Source organism: Perna viridis, chromosome 7 (genome assembly GCF_037379345.1).
Source record: "Perna viridis isolate PV_CMFRI_1.1 ecotype Kerala chromosome 7, ASM3737934v1, whole genome shotgun sequence".
NCBI classification, from domain to species: domain Eukaryota; kingdom Metazoa; phylum Mollusca; class Bivalvia; order Mytilida; family Mytilidae; genus Perna; species Perna viridis.
In genome coordinates this window covers 32,292,002-32,308,208 of record NC_142451.1, presented here as the reverse complement: position 1 = coordinate 32,308,208, position 16,207 = coordinate 32,292,002, and the positions used below count along the sequence as shown (strand labels likewise).

At 33.2% G+C, this 16,207-nt stretch overlaps 1 protein-coding gene across 3 annotated transcripts in view; it reads left to right on the top strand.

The window, feature by feature from the left end:
• LOC148612341 (uncharacterized) overlaps positions 1-10,081 on the top strand; it is a 36,102-nt gene extending 26,021 nt beyond the window's left edge. The window contains exons 17-26 of one of the 3 annotated variants that reach the window (XM_088593678.1): positions 158-310; positions 944-1,138; positions 1,667-1,825; positions 2,220-2,444; positions 3,314-3,404; positions 4,942-5,005; positions 5,628-5,726; positions 6,675-6,881; positions 7,486-7,539; positions 8,241-10,081. In XM_088593678.1, the coding sequence (XP_088449804.1) occupies positions 158-310; positions 944-1,138; positions 1,667-1,825; positions 2,220-2,444; positions 3,314-3,404; positions 4,942-5,005; positions 5,628-5,726; positions 6,675-6,881; positions 7,486-7,539; positions 8,241-8,342 (1,349 nt within the window). In that variant the 3' untranslated portion in view covers positions 8,343-10,081. Of the gene's footprint in view, positions 1-157; positions 311-943; positions 1,271-1,666; positions 1,826-2,219; positions 2,445-3,313; positions 3,405-4,941; positions 5,006-5,627; positions 5,727-6,674; positions 6,882-7,485; positions 7,540-8,240 lie in introns of all 3 variants that reach the window. The other 2 variants (XM_088593677.1, XM_088593676.1) reach the window with 2 other exon arrangements.
• Positions 10,082-16,207: the final 6,126 nt, after the last annotated feature.

Sequence of the window (16,207 nt, the reverse complement as noted above, 5' to 3'; positions counted from 1 at the left end):
GAGTAGTAAACATACATTTCTAGGACTTCATATCAGCTAGTAAATTTGCAAAATATTTGTATTTGTGTGTTTAATTTTCCCAAAAAAACTTGTGATCTTTTTTCCAAATTTTATTTCATTACATAATATAATATTTGTTGATCTTTTATGTTCACAGTGTGTTTAAATGGAAATTCCCCAACACCATGTATCAGTTCATGTCGGAAGGTCAAGTGTGAAGGTCATCCTGATGCAATGTGTGTCCCTGACCCCTGTAATAACTGCTCTATAACCTTTTTGGATAAGGATCACAGGCCTTTAACATGTGGAGGTATGTTTACCAGTAAAAAAAGTTTGCTTGTTTTTTTTTCTTTTTCTTGTAATGTTTGTGATATAGTACAAGAAATCAATTTTAAAACCTAGTTGGAACAGTGAAATCAACACCCTGAATTTACCATGTCATCAAATGATATTTGATGTTACAGCAAATGTTTCATTAGAACTTTAGCAAATCCATCGCAATTTTTTCTTTCCATTGTCTTCTTTCGATAATGATTTTTGACATGTTCTGATGCATTTCTTAAAGAAACGTTAGTGTGTTTTCACAGATAAATTCAGCAGTAATGCTGGAATGGAGAGAACTGCATAGTACTTAAAGATTTGTTGTAGTCAATCTTGATTTGACAGTTGCAAATAACTATTTACTTGATTTTATCCCCAGTAAACTTAATAAGCAATTATTGAATTTATTACCATCTCTGCCAAGCATGTGCTGTATTGGAGGTAAAATGATGTCTGTTTGACATGGAGGTTAGAATAATGTGTCAGACTGGGGTAATGTACTTCTGGGTGCATGGTGTCCATTTTGGATATGGAATCTTGGAAACTTTGATTCTTTGATCATTTATTCAGACCTTACTAACACCAATTAATTCATTCTAATATAAGATGTTTGTTATTTCAGTTGATAGATGTTCTAGTAGAAAACCAAGTCATCAGGACCACAGAGGCCATGGTGGCCATCTTGGATGTGGAAATCCAAAAACAAGATATGCTTATAATCCCTTATCCTTAAAATGTGATGAATTTTTGTACACCACTTGTGAGGGTCCCGATTTATACTTCCCTAGTAAATATGATTGTTTGGAACAATGTGCAGGTAAGATGTACGGGTGTTTGGAACAATGTGCAGGTAAGATGTACGGGTACTTGGAACAATGTGCAGGTAAGATGTACGGGTACTTGGAACAATGTGCAGGTAAGATGTACGGGTACTTGGAACAATGTGCAGGTAAGATGTACGGGTATTTGAACTAAAAAGCTGTAAAACATAGAAAGGACATTTGTACATAGGACATGGAATTACTGCTATTTTGAAAATATTTTACCATCACTCATTATTAAAGAAAGGATCTAACTGTTCCACTATATCGTAATTTTCTGTTTGACATTCTCAATAAAACTTTAAATTAGTCAGGTGACTTGACACTAAGCATAAGATGTGTACAATCTTGTATTTTTATCTGGGACACATTTGCAATTAGACACAATAGATCTTTTTAATTGATAATCTGTTATATTGAATTTTATATCAAGACATTTTAGCTACTCCTTGAAAACATTGAAATGAAATTTAAATGTTGCCACAAACGACAAAATTGAGTGATTTTGATTTTAATTTACTCAGGTCATGTATGTGCTGGTTCCCAGCCTAAGATGTGTGAAAACACATGTGTTTCTCCTTCCTGCGAAAGTTTTCCTGGTGCCCTGTGTCAGGTAGACATATGTAGCTGTGCACCAATGTTCTTTGATCCAGTTACCAGACAGAAAGTTGATTGTAAAGCAGGTACTTTAAACTGAAATTAGGTTGAGATTTGGTGCTTTATTATTTTATTTCAGCCTTGTTAAAAATATTACAAACATTTCACTTTTTTTAAAATATTTTGTTCATTTACTTAAATTAATTTTGTTCAGCATTGAATAGAATATTATGCTGAAGGGTGAAATCAGTAGGTTTGATTTTCTTTGCCTTTTGAATTTTTTCTTATAATTATTTTTGGTTTTTGCCATCCACAATAACATTGTGTGGGGAATCAGAAAATATTATTTAGATGGTATTTTTGCCCAATATTCCATCAAAAACAGAAGTAGACAGAGGATTTGTTCCTTTATTGTATATCTGAACTAAAGTTGTCATTGTTTTATATTCAGGAAATTAAGATGTTGTTTATTTCTAATAGTGATTCCAGTTTGTCAGCTGAAAAGAACATCAGTAATATACTTACATGTTCAAGAGTCTAAGGCTTTAGCTCTACAGTACATGCCTGTATGTGATGAGATTGGAGATTTTTCCCCTCAGCAGTGTGCCCTGAATGGACAGCAATGTTGGTGTGTTGATGGAATAGGAAACCCTATAAGAGGAACCTTGAAGAGTGTTGTTAACTCTGGAGTGAATTTAAATTGTGGTAAATTGAATTATTGTTGATTTTCATTTAATTTGTGTTCAAAGAAAGATAACTCTAAAGAGCTCTTTAGTGAAATGTTACTATTTTTATCAGTATAATTAATGGTAGGATTAACAGACTTATTGTATTAACATTTATAATTCTCATTACATGGGAGGTTTTATAATTTAATAGTGATCATGGTGTTCATCATGGCAGTCTGTTCATCTGTCCTCAACTTTTTCATTACAGTTTTTTGTGCAACTTTTTATCACAGTAACTGGATATTTTGATGGCGGCTTTTTATAGTAATGCCATACCATTAGATTGGATTTCAGACTGAAAGGACTTAACTCCCTCTTTGACTATTTTATATTTTGACCGTGTACTTACTGTGATGGGGAGCTGTGGTATCTTTCAGTGAACTTTAATAACATTGTTTCTATTTTCTGAGTTTTTATTTTGATACAGATGATTTATTTATTTAAAGCAAAGTGGAAAAATAAGTTTTGAATTCAAATTTTATTATACTTTGTGAACCATGTAATTTTAAAAAAAAAATTAAGGAATTAACTAGTTCTAAAGAAATGTTTTAAAGAAAAGAGATGCTACATTTTCCTTCAGTCTGTCATGCCTTTCATTCATTGATTTTTAACATTTTTTGTCAGTTAAAATTGTAGGTCAAAATTGACACGGCATAAAAAAAATTCTTAAATAGTTATGCAAGTATCTGAACAAAAGCTCTTTCTTTCAATTTAATAACTTTTTTTTCTCTGTAATTTGTATTTATGTCTTTCAGTATTAGTTTACACAGTACATGAGTGCTTTGATTTACATATGAATTGAAGGTATGTCACATTAAGTTAATTTTTGATGATTTTTTTTTCCAGAACGAAACACAACAAAGAATGCCATGGTAAATTTCAAGTTCACTGAAGATTATGATGCATTTGTTAAAGGCAAGGAGGAAAACTTTAGAAAGTGAGTAACTTATGTATTTGTAATATGATGAGTCAGGCAATGGATTCAAAGATAGGCTTGCCAGGCATTTGCCCCCCCCCCCACCCACTAAAATTAGACAAAAAAGTTTTGCATGTAATCTTGATTTTTCACAAATTCTACCCTCAAAATTTGTTTTGTCTCACTTTGCTTGGGATTTAAAGTATTACCCCCCACTAACCTGAAATCCTGGATTTGCTCCAGTGAGTTGTAGTTACTGAAGAGCCTTTATGAGGAGTACTTGCCATCCCAACCTGAAATCAATCCTGAATTTGCCCCAGTGAGTTGTAGTTACTGAAGAGCCTTTACAAGGAGTACTTGCCATTCCAACCTGAAATCCTGGATTTGCCCCAGTGAGTTGTAGTAACTGAAGAGCCTTTACAATGATTACTTGCCATCCCAACCTGAAATCCTGGATATGCTCTTGTTAGTTGTAGTTACTAAAGAGCCTTTACAAGGAGTACTTGCCATCCCAACTTGAAATCCTGGCTTCGCCCCAGTGAGTTGTAGTTACTGAAGAGTCTTTACAAGGAGTACTTGCCATCCCAACCTGAAGTCCTGGATTTGTGCCAGTGAGTTGTAGTTACTGAAGGGCCTTTACAAGGAGTACTAGCCAACATGTCAATATTGTATTTCTGCTTCTGGAAACAAAGTTAGGGGTATTATAAGGATCATTTTCTCCCTGTCTGCCCATCTGTCTGTTCATCAGTCCTTCCATATACCTTAGTATTCTGTTATTGCAGGCTTCGACCTTAAACACTCATTTGATTTTGATGAAATTTTGTCAAATATGAAGATTAGTGATCAGATTTAGATCTGTAGCAATGCAGATAATTCATGTCAGTTCTCAGTTATGAGAGATTAACTGACAAGTGTTTAACACAACTTAATACGTAATAATAAATATTATTTTGGTTATTTTAGAATCTTGGTTCCCTTGATTACTCTTTATCAAGATTTAAATCGACTTGAAAGTGGGATCTTTTAGTGAGCTTGTTAAGAGTTTTTCAAGGTCATGCTAAGTTTTGATTGCTTTGAATTTGTGCCATCAGAGATATAAAAAAACTTTAACACTTAATTATTAAAACTGTACATCTTAAACATACAACTACCTAGATGGTCTCAGGGTAGCATGTTTACCTCAAGTGTGGGAGGAGTTAGGTTCAATCTCCAGCCAAGTCACATCAAAGACTTTATAATTGGTAGTCACTGCTTCTCTGTCAAGTAGCTGTATTTAAGAGGTGGAGTGAGGACTGGTTGGCTCTGAGTGTTCGAATGGGGTGACATATAGATATATACCTATGGCCTTTTGCTTCTTTGAGGTAGCACAATTTAGACCAGCCTCAGCCTGATGTATTAGTCTGTTCGATTGGTCAATAGTTCTCGCCAGAAATGCATGAAATTTCTGCCATTTGAGGTTAAACTATATCAGTCAATTGAATATTAAAAATTATAGTTACTAGTACAATACGTTTGTTCACAATTAACGAATAACATAAGGAGTAATTTTTTATTTCAGATTAATTTTAGATGCCATTTTACATATATCAAGTGATTTTAAAGATTTGATCAAAACTATTATGGTAAGTACATGTAGAATACTCATTGTCCAATTCATGTTTCAATGTTTTTTTAATGAATGATTTTGTAATTTTTAATTCCTGGATCAGGGAAGAATCACAAGTTTGTGGATTCTTTAGTTCGTGGTTTTGAAGATTTCAGTATACACATCAATGGGAATCTACTTTTTATTGGAACCAAATTTTGTGGTTTGACCTTCCCATGAAAATTGGTACCCCACGAACAATAGTTCTTTCACAGTTGTTATCAACATAATGTCTCAAGGTTTCTATGACTGCTAATTTCAAAATGTGTAAATCAACAAGTTGCCTGTGGTTGAGAGTTATAATGTTGCATAGCTTAGTTTCGTGGATGGTCGGGAAGTAGCAAGTTATCTTAAATACTGAGGATATCTTTAATTCTTGGATCTTAAAAATCTGACAGATCCACATTTAAGTTTTAAGAGAATTCTAGATGTAGATTTAAGATTAATGAAATATTAATTATAATTTTTCCTTAAACCAGATTTTCATCCCAAAAATATTGCTTTTAAAAATCTACCTACAACATTTTAAATCTATTTGAAAATATGAATTTGTTTCTTTTCTACTTGCATTTTTAGTGAATTGTCTTTAAATATTTTAGATAAGAAAAGGAAGTATAGATATAGATGTAGAACTTGAATCCACATCCTCGGCCTCAGATATGTTAGTAGCATCTCATGTCAATGCATTGGAAAGTCAGGTATATTTTTAGAGTTGACACTTTACAAAAAGGTATTACGATTACCTTGTCTGTCGGTCTGTTACACATTTCTGCGACAGATTTCTCAGCTTTTATTGGAGGAAATGCTTGAATATTTTTGGTATATTGCTTTCGCATGATGACTTGTATTGTGTCACCCCTTTCCAGGTTCCCTGCTTAATATCTACTACCAGTTTACAGTACGAATTAGTGATTTTTTTAGGACAATACAAAATGGAAATTTCCATTATAAATCTTTCCGTTTCTATTGGAAAGAATGCTTAGATATTTGGTGTATTGCTTTTGCATGAGAACAGGTTCCTGGCTTATCCACTATCTGTTAACTGTATGACTAAATTTGACAGAAGTGTTTGAGTGTGAATAAATTAGCATTACTTAATGTGAAACATATTATTGTTTGTAAATTAAGGCCAACTATTGATTGATTTCTAGGTACTCAAATCTCCCTTGTCTTGTACTTAATTACCTATTTCAAAAGAAATATTAATAAAGTTAAAAAAGGCATCTTTCTTATCATGTTGTCTATGCACTGAACAATATAAAAACACCCTCATCACTGTCTTTCACAAAACATTTACAGCAAGTGATATAGTTAACTTCAGGGAATAAAGTTGGTCTTACCTGGATTAAATGGCTATCACCTGAACTTGTTTAGAAAGGTAACGTGACAATTAGCTAAGATAAGACTTTCTATCAAACTTAGATTCAAATAATTATGAATTAATCAGGAAGTTTAAAATTCCATCCTGTAATGGTCATTTAATCAAGGATAGACCAACTCCATTCTCTGGAATTGACAATATAACTTGCTGGAAAATGAAATGAAAAAGAGCATGGAAATTTTGTAAAGCATACCAAACAGTTATTAATTAGATCGGCAATATCTTTGATTCTTGTTAAAAGTTTGATTGTAAATTTTATTTTTAGATTAGAAAAGGTTTTACAGTTGATGTTAATGGGACACCAATTACAGCAGAAAAGGATGATGTGAGGACAGTCATTACATTCCAACCAGAGTCACAGCCACAAAAAACATCAAAAGTAGATGGAGAGATTCTAAACCAGAATACATTAATTATTGTTATTGTTGTCATATGTGCTGTCCTACTGATGGCATTTATTGTTATAGCTATTGTAAGTATACATACAGGGGCAGAATTGGGCAGGGTATGGGGGACATTTAACCTCGCTTAAATGGGCAAAGTTGGGTTGAAACAGAATAAAATCTGGGAAAGGCATCAGGTGTAAATTGATTCAGATAAAACATGGTTCTAGCAAAAACCCTTATATCTTTTAGTAGCTATAGGGCAAATAATCAGGAAGTGCTCTTATGCTCATATTCAAGCCCTGACGTAGAAGGAAACTTGATCATTTCATACATGATATTTTTGTAAAAAGGGGGGTTGTTATGGAATGAATGTTTCCTTTTTATGTTGTCTCTTATTTAGGAATCTAAATGTTTTGGGCAGTACTTGCTGTGAAGAAATCTTGATGACATATTATAATTATGAATTTTAAGATCATAGGCTCATTATTTGCTTTTCTATGACCTTTTGGAAATTACTTATTTACAATAGATACATGTATATGAATACATGTTTTAAAGTATCACCAGGTCATAATACAGTATTGCTGAGTTTCTCTAGTTATGAAAATGAATTCTATGTTTCACATTTTGCTTAAATAACTTCTTAAAAACTACTTGAGAAATATTAATCTTCCTTTTGTTTTATTGCAGTGTGCTAAAAAGAGATCATCGAGAAGTAAAGGTGGAGATTTAGCACATGTAGAGGTTCGTACTTACATTTCTGAATTCCAAAACATTTAAAGTAAAAAAAAAGTAAATTTCCTAGAAAAATCATATCTTTTACAGTTGTGGTTCAATATTTATGAGTATTGATTATATTATAATTATTCGTCGTGTAACATAGGTGCAGCAGGTATAACATTTTTTATTAGTACATCCAAGTAACTGTTCATTAGTCTGGATGTCTTTCCTCACTGTTTTGATATCTGAATATTCTTTTTCTGTTGAATATCTTTCAAACTTGGATGAAGTGTTGATAACCATGAAGCTTGATTGGATTGCTTTCAGTCCATTGAGAGGTCTGTGCATTTTCAGATGTAGGTTTAAGGAGGTAGACCTAAGGTAAGGGACAGAACTCTTAAAAATCATTGGAACATTTGTATCCAGCATTTTACATCAATCTTATATAAGCATCTAATTAACTTGGATTCATTTTATTCTGCTTCAAACAAAAGCATGAGAGGCATTGGTGAAATTGAATATGATACAAACATATCAGTGATTTCATGAGTTATGTCCCTTACTCTAGGTCTACCTCCTTAAGTAAAAGATCCCTTGTTTATACAGGTTTCTGATTATTAAAAGTTTGGTTAAGACAGGTTTTACTATCTTTTCACAATATACATATTTCAAGTTTTACTTTGGAAATTGTCTAATGGTAATTGACAACTTTTTGAACATTTCAGAATTCAAAGTCAGTTTACTACAAAAATGAGGCATGTGATTTTAAAGATGAAACACAAAACAGGAAGGACACAGATAATAAAGTGGAAAAAGACAACTTGTAGCATAGTGTTAGACAAACAACCAATGAAATCCAAAGCAATTACAAAGTGCTCTTTGAAATCCATGTGATAACTCATTCTGGTACATTTAAGGTGCTCTAGAATAAAAGCCAAAATTACTGGGATCACTTATTCTGTTAATAAGTCCAATTAGTGTGTGAGAGGATTGGATTAATTGAAAAAAAAATAATTTATTTTCAAAGTTCAATACCATTACCAGCAAAAATACACTGAATTGGTTACATGTTTAGCTCATGCCTTTAACAATTAGTTGATATTTAATTTTCAGTTGGTTGACTCTTAGTAGTATGATCTTGAAGATTTATCTCATATGACATAAATTATGTCACAGGGCAGAAAGTATCACCATATCATGTGATGTATCATATTGTTGATTTTTTTATACAACTGCAAAGAACTGGTTTATGTAACAGCAATTTTGTCATTTGATCAAACAGATTCTACAATTCATTGATATTCTGATAGGATATATTTTTGTAAGGATGCAGCCTATGTATTGCATGAAATACAGTACCTGAACCGATCCGTGCAACAAAAATTGTGATTGGTCATCTGTCACTGACCAGTTTCCAGTCAGTCATCGATCTGTCAAACCGTTCCATTAAACCGGTGATCGCATCATGTGACCACAGAGCGAAAACTGTATTTTACGGTTTTTATTGGTTTTTTTTTGGTCAATTTTACACATATTTACATAATGTAATAGACTTAAACATCTATTTATACTTTTATTTGACATTTCTTTTATTTCAAACAGATCTTACACCATTTTATATAACAAAACTGCGATCAGATCGGTCACCGGTCGTTGGTCATAGATCCGTCAGCTATCAATCAGTCAAGGGTCACCGATCCATCAAATCGTTGTGCAGTTCAGTTCAAGGACTGTAGTGATTGTTATGGGACAAAATTCTGTTGTGTCATCATTAAATTGGGAACAATTATCCGTGATATCAGAAATAAGACTCCTTTGTCTATGATATGGGATATCTGTTTATCAAAGTTTTACCACTGCTGTTATCATCTCTTTGTGCATTTTGTTTCCAGAAAAAAAAAACTGAAAACTGGTACTAGGATCTTTGTAAAAATTTTGCTATATATCAAAAGAAAAATGGATAGATTTTTTAGGTTATAGTCATGACCATTGCAGTGTTATTTTTTTTAATTATTTTTTTAGGTTACTGTATTTTACAAGATGTCATATTTTTTTTTTAATTTCATTGGATATTGAAATTTACATTTGTTCACAAGTCTACTAAAAGTGGTGTATTTGTGATTGAAATGTATTATATTTTGTAAAGCACACACCTGTTGATTAATTTTTACTTATATTGTAATATATTCTTAAAAATATTTACCTTGGTCAGTTTACTAATTTGAACAATCAGCTTACTTACCTGGTAAACTAAAGTTTTGGAACAGTTAATGTGGGAGAATTTCCACTTTTGACAATGTCTCATTTGGGAGATTTTTAATGTAAAAGCAAATTTTTTATATAGGAATTCAGTTGTTAATTACTTCACAGAAAATATAGTCATTTTAAGCAATACCTCCCACAAATCTTACCTTTTTATTTGGGAGATTCTGATTTTTTTATTGATTTTGTGGGAGTCTGCCCCCTAAAGGGGGAGGGATAACACGTGTGAGCTTAATTAGTCAACAAACCTGTATTTTGTTAAAAATGGTTCAGTGTTACGAACAATAAATTTATATTTGCAAGATTTTTGTTTTCAAATTTTGGGGGCATATAAATTTAGGAAAGATCTGTCAATTCATCTGTTCAATTATAAGCATTATTTGATTTTTGGTCCAGTGTGCAAGTTTATCTATTTTAATATTATATCCCAGGGGTGAACCCAGGGTTTGAGATTAGAAAGCATTAGTTAATAGTTTTAAAGGCCGAGCATAGTGAGACCAGAACATATTTGGGGGTAGAATTTGTGAAAACGAAAGTTCATGCTGAAAATTTTTTTTTTACCCAGTTCTGGTGAGGGGGCATGCACTGGGTCAATACCCTTTAAATCCACGCATGTATCAAAGTGTGTGTGTATATATATGGGTCTGAAAAATTCCCACCGATGTTAGAACTGTCAAATTTGCGATGCAAATTTTTGGTCGTTTCCTCCGCAGGACTCGAACTCGTACCGCTGTGACATCTATGGCAACACTGCCTGCGCCCTAAACCACTTGGCCAGCTAGACTATAAAAAATATAGCTTTCTCTGGCCGGGTCATTCCTCCTCGTAGGATTAATCTAGGGCTGTAACTTAATACACGATGTATGGTAGTACGGGACAGGTCATCTAGGTTTTATTATGTAGGATAGAGGAATGTGACAACAAATCAATATTATACAAACGTTTCAGAATGTGACGACTCTATTCGCTACACTGCTCCATCGGATCAAATTGATGCAGAAGATAATAGAAACTTATGGAAGGGTCTGAAAAATTCCCAACGATGTTAGAACTGTCAAATTTGCGCAAATTTTTGGTCGTTCCCTCCGCGGGTCTAGGGCGCTGGACTTCTTTGTGCAAGGCGGTGTTGCCATAGATGCCACAGCGGTACGAGTTCGAGTCCCGCGGAGGAAACGGCCAAAAATTTGCATCGCAAATTTGACAGTTTTAACATCGTTGGGAATTTTTTTTCAGCCCCTTCTATAAGTTTCTATTATCTTCCCTGTATCAATATATATATAAATCACCAGATATGTCTGTCTGTTTTTTATGTCCTTGCATATTTTGAGACATAAAAGTTTAAAACTGGTTACTCCCTCCTGTTGTAATGTTGGTCTAATTAGTTCAAAACTAAGTTTTTTTTTTTTTGTCTATTTTAACAAATATTTACCTGCAGAGAATGGAGAATGAATTAGTTAAATATGAACCAACCGTAAAACATTTTAAATAAATCTTCTATTGTCTGAATATAGCTGAAATATTGCTGCTCGGACGTTAAACCCCAACAAACAAACATCTATTGTCCCATTTGTTTTCAACTAACCTTCACCTCATAGATGCCTAACTAGATTGTAGTGTCGACTGAAGCAAACTGCATGATACACAATGTCCGTCGACTTCGGTTTTGCGGTTCCGATTCAGCACAGCATGATAAGTGTAAGAGTATATTTAATATTCTAAGTTAATTTCCATTTCTAGAAAAGAATTATAATACTTTTATTGTAATGGATATCGACAAGAAAATACAGACGCGTAAATAATTATTGTAGAAGTCAAGAGACATCAAAATTTAAGTACATATAACAGGAAACCGAGTGGATTTACATACACATTGTAGCAAACAGAATAATTAAAGATACAATCATATCATACATGTAAAAATTGGGAAAAAGAAAACAAGAACCACTTGCACACACAACTAAAGCCCATGATCCCCTCCCAAAAAAAACAAAAAACAAAAACAAAACAAAAATAACAAACCAAAACAAAACAAAAACAACAGATTTTGAAGTGATATCAGATGCTCCAGGAGGGTAGCATGTCAAGCTCTGTAAATCATAAAAAAGATACTGTAACAATGGATACTTATACGAGTGAAAAGCGTTTTAATATTTATATGTAAATGTCCAAAATAGAAACAATAGGCAGCGTAGAAAGGGCTGCGCCCGCTCATATTGATTGGTTCATTTAATAAACAGGCTAGCATGGGTTCTTACTGCACGGCTACTTCATTTCAGTAGCTTTTCATCGGCACAGTAAATAGCATTTTAGGAATTGTTTATCCTACCCAAGCAAAATAGCTTCCTTTAGCGCTACTTTCCTTACTGAGCAGCGATTTATATAAAGATCTGCTATCTAGTTGGTCTTTCTTGAAGTGTTCTTATTACATGAAACAGGTTCCGAAAAATAAAAAAAAATGAATTTGTGTTTTGCTATATCGGACCAAGCACATGCACTTTTTACATAAGGTCGATCTTATTTTCTTCTGTGTACATTTATGTACATTGTACATGTATAAACAGGAATAAAATAATTAATTTGATATATTTTACAAAACAAAAATTTCTAGACCTAATTGCCTACCTTTTTGTCCATCTTAGAAAAATAATAATTCTTGTGAAGTTTTGCTACTATAGATCTTACTTACCGAAATTTTCAGTAACACAAATCCCCTTAAAATCGAGGCATCATTCCTTTATAGAACTTAGAAGCTACAATAATATAGCTTCTTTGAATACTTTGGTGCATGGAAATTATCAGTGCTAGATTTGGCTTCATATGTCAATATTATGAGTGATTAATTTTTTTTTATCTTGAACTTCCTAAGTATTTTTAATTCTATAAATGCTGCTGATGAAATGTTACATGTACTTCTTGAGATACATGTACAGCAGATCGAAATTAGCAGTATTTATACGTTTGTTATTCTTGTATCCAAAATCTTTCCATACTATTCGAAATTTTTATTGAAATGAATTATGCAAAACATGCACATCTGGCTCGAAGTTTCGATAACCATATAGGCTCGGTATTGCCCATTGAGCGTGGTTTAGTCAGTATTAGCAAATTCACTCAATAATATTTTAAAAACATTTTATGCTGCATCTTAGTTTCCTTTTTTAGAACAACTAAAGATACAATAAAGTTCATGATAGCAGCAAATATCCTATTGTCTAGTTCTTTTCTTAATCCTTTGTAGCATTCTTTGTAATCAATAATCTTTTTATAATGATATTCAATCGACAAATAAAACGGGTAAGAGCGGGTTTGTTATGTTCTATGGGTTTTGGATACTGGAGTTTCTGGCGCTTTTTTATTGTTCGCTAGCTAGAACTTGGTTAAGAATGGCCAGCGAAACAATCCGTTTTATGATATTACTGTTTTGCAAAATTTTGGAAGCCAATTGTTCGGATAGAGCTTATTTGAACAAGATGGTTCAGAATTTAAATTTTCTCAATTTTGTTCCGAGTATGCAACCTGACTTAGCACTTAATTTGAAAAGTAACACGGAGTGTGTGACCAAATGCTTACAGATTCAAACATGTCATATTGTGTTTTACAAAAATGATTTTCATCTGTGTAACTTGTATATAACCACGACTTATAAAACAATTTTTCAAAATCTGATTCAGGATAGCGGATGGAAATCCTACTACCATGATCAAAGTAAGTCTTGTTTTATATCCTCCTTTCAAAACGGACAATATGTAGTGGCCATGCAGGAGCGGATCAGACACTATGAAAAGGAGGGGCCCCGTTCGTTGTTCCTCGGAAAGAACATTATTTGCCATTTTTTTTTTTTTTGTGAATTTTACACATGACAAATTTTCTAATTAAAGGAGGGTACTTACCCCCAGCACGTTCCCATTGATCCGCTACTGTCATGGTGTACGTACGTTCGTCTGTCCGCATGTGCATCTTTTTCGTTACAGTTTTCTCTGCAACGACTTATCACAGCCCCTTGATCTTTTGAGAAAAGCTTTGTATAAGAATGCCATGTATTTGGGATTCGATTTCGAACTGATTGATATCAGATCTGACTCTCTTGTGGGAAACGGAATATACCGTTGCAGTGCGTTTTGCTGACATTTTTTTTTGTTTGTCTACAAAAGACTGGTATGCGCAAAAACATCAGTCTCTGTAAATATCGTAAATCTTAAGTCACGTGGTATATTGTGGGTCGGATACAATGTGCCTTAAATACAATGTATGTCAACTCTAGCTCTTGGAAATGAAAATGAAAGTTTAGTTTGCATAAAGACCTAACACGCAGACCTGCAATTTACAAAAGAGAGATTCACGCTATCATTTGCTAACTTTTGCCATATTTATTGCCATAAAATTATCAAAATCTTCAAAAAATCCGTTTGATTCGCAATTGAGGTACATGTACATCATGTATCTTTATACAGTAAAACCTGTCTGAACCTAACCCCGGATAATTCGAAAACCTGACATTTTTAAAGTCCTTATGCTTTATTTCAATTAAAATGTATTTTGAAACCTCGGTTGTCGAACCCTATTTTTAAGTCCAAAGGAGTTCGGTTTAGCGATTTTGCAAGTCTAAGTCGTACCTATTGTATACAATGCTCGGTTTCTTTGAATACAATATGATACATAGCTTTTTTTCATTGATGCATATTTCGTCACTGTGTGCGTATTAACTTTGCAGGGGCTTGTGATACGAATGGATACACTTTTAGTGCCAGTCTCAGCCGATGCATTAACGCCGTGAATGGCATGCAAAATTACAGCCAAGCAAAAGATACATGCCAGCTTGAGGGCGGATATCTGGTAAAAGTGGATGGCTTAAGCATGTGGCATTTTGTAAAAAGTTTGTTAGGTAAGAAATGATTACCTTAATTAGTTTATGGAGGATCACAATTCTGTTTAACTTGACACACCAATAACTAATGAATGACTAATATTTTTCTGTCTATTTTGAAATAATCTGAATGCACATCGCACACTTGGATATAACCGACTTCGTCCCGTGATTGGGATTATTTCTTCATATAAAGATATAATATTGTAGTCATGCAAAATAAGAAACAGATACATGTCACATCTGTCACAACACCAAGCGAGAGAAATGATGGTGAACATAACAGAGGATGACATCTTATAGGATCACGCACCAAAAAAAAAATCATGATTTTTCGACAATCCGCAACTATAACAAATCATTCAAACGATCAACAATGGCATAGAATATATTGTTGTGGAAAGCATCTTTTACTTTGGTTATCCATTTTTCAGAAAGTGCAAAAAGCAACATATTTCGCCTATATATTTAGTATTTTAAAAAAAATACAACACGTATTCAATGTTATTGGTCAACAAATAATTTAAGTAAATTTTTAATTGGCAAAAACTTATAGGAAAAATCGAAATCGTGCAATGTTGCGTGTATTACAATGTCATATACACTTGTATAAAGGGCGAAATTTTGCCTTTTGAATTTTCTGAAAAATGGTTTACTAAAATAGAAGTGTATGTAGTCTAAAAATCGACTCAACAGAAATACACATGCACCAGATAAATTATACATGTAATTGTCTTGGGAGAATATCAGGAAAATGAAATATCATACTATTTTTTATTTTTCAGAATCGCTAGGGATCATCGATGCTTACATTCAAGGTCGAAGAGACCTTGGTGGAGTATGGAGATATGACGATGGGACTGTTATGTCCTTTCTGAAATGGGGATTGAACCAACCTACAGGCGGACCAAACAGGCACGTGGACTTGTGGAAAAATGATTTTTATCGCTTCCATGATGTCCAAGGACATATGTTTTATGGTTACGTGTGTGAGATATTTTAGTTTGCCATGGTTGGTTGTAATGAGAATTAAATGATTATGAATGTGAGATGAAACGAATAAGTTGCATAATTGGATTCACGTTGTTTATTACAACAATAGGGTTTGTAAGTCTCGTTTTAGTTTCAGTTTCCCTTCCGGAATTTCCGGTGTAGAACGTATTGAAATCCGAAGACCGATATGCATTTAAGTGTGTACTTCCGGGAAATTCAACCGCTGCTTCACAATGCAAAATCTTCTATTTTATGCTATTCTAAACATTTTTATCGCTTAGAACTTGTCATTTTTAATCAGTATTTTTACCCAAAAATGATACTCCGCTTTTAATATTGAACTCAATGCTACGTTAATGACGAATCTCCATACATTTGAATGGTAGACTAGGACCCATTCTTACCAAACCAAGGAGTCACGTGACGAGACTTACATACCCTATAAGTATATTTGTACAATAGAAATACATGTTTTGTGCATGTAGTGCGTATTGTTAAATTAGTGTGTAATTATTGTTCAATATAGGTTAATTAACATTTTTGTGTTGTTTTTCGTGTTATTGTAAATATGTT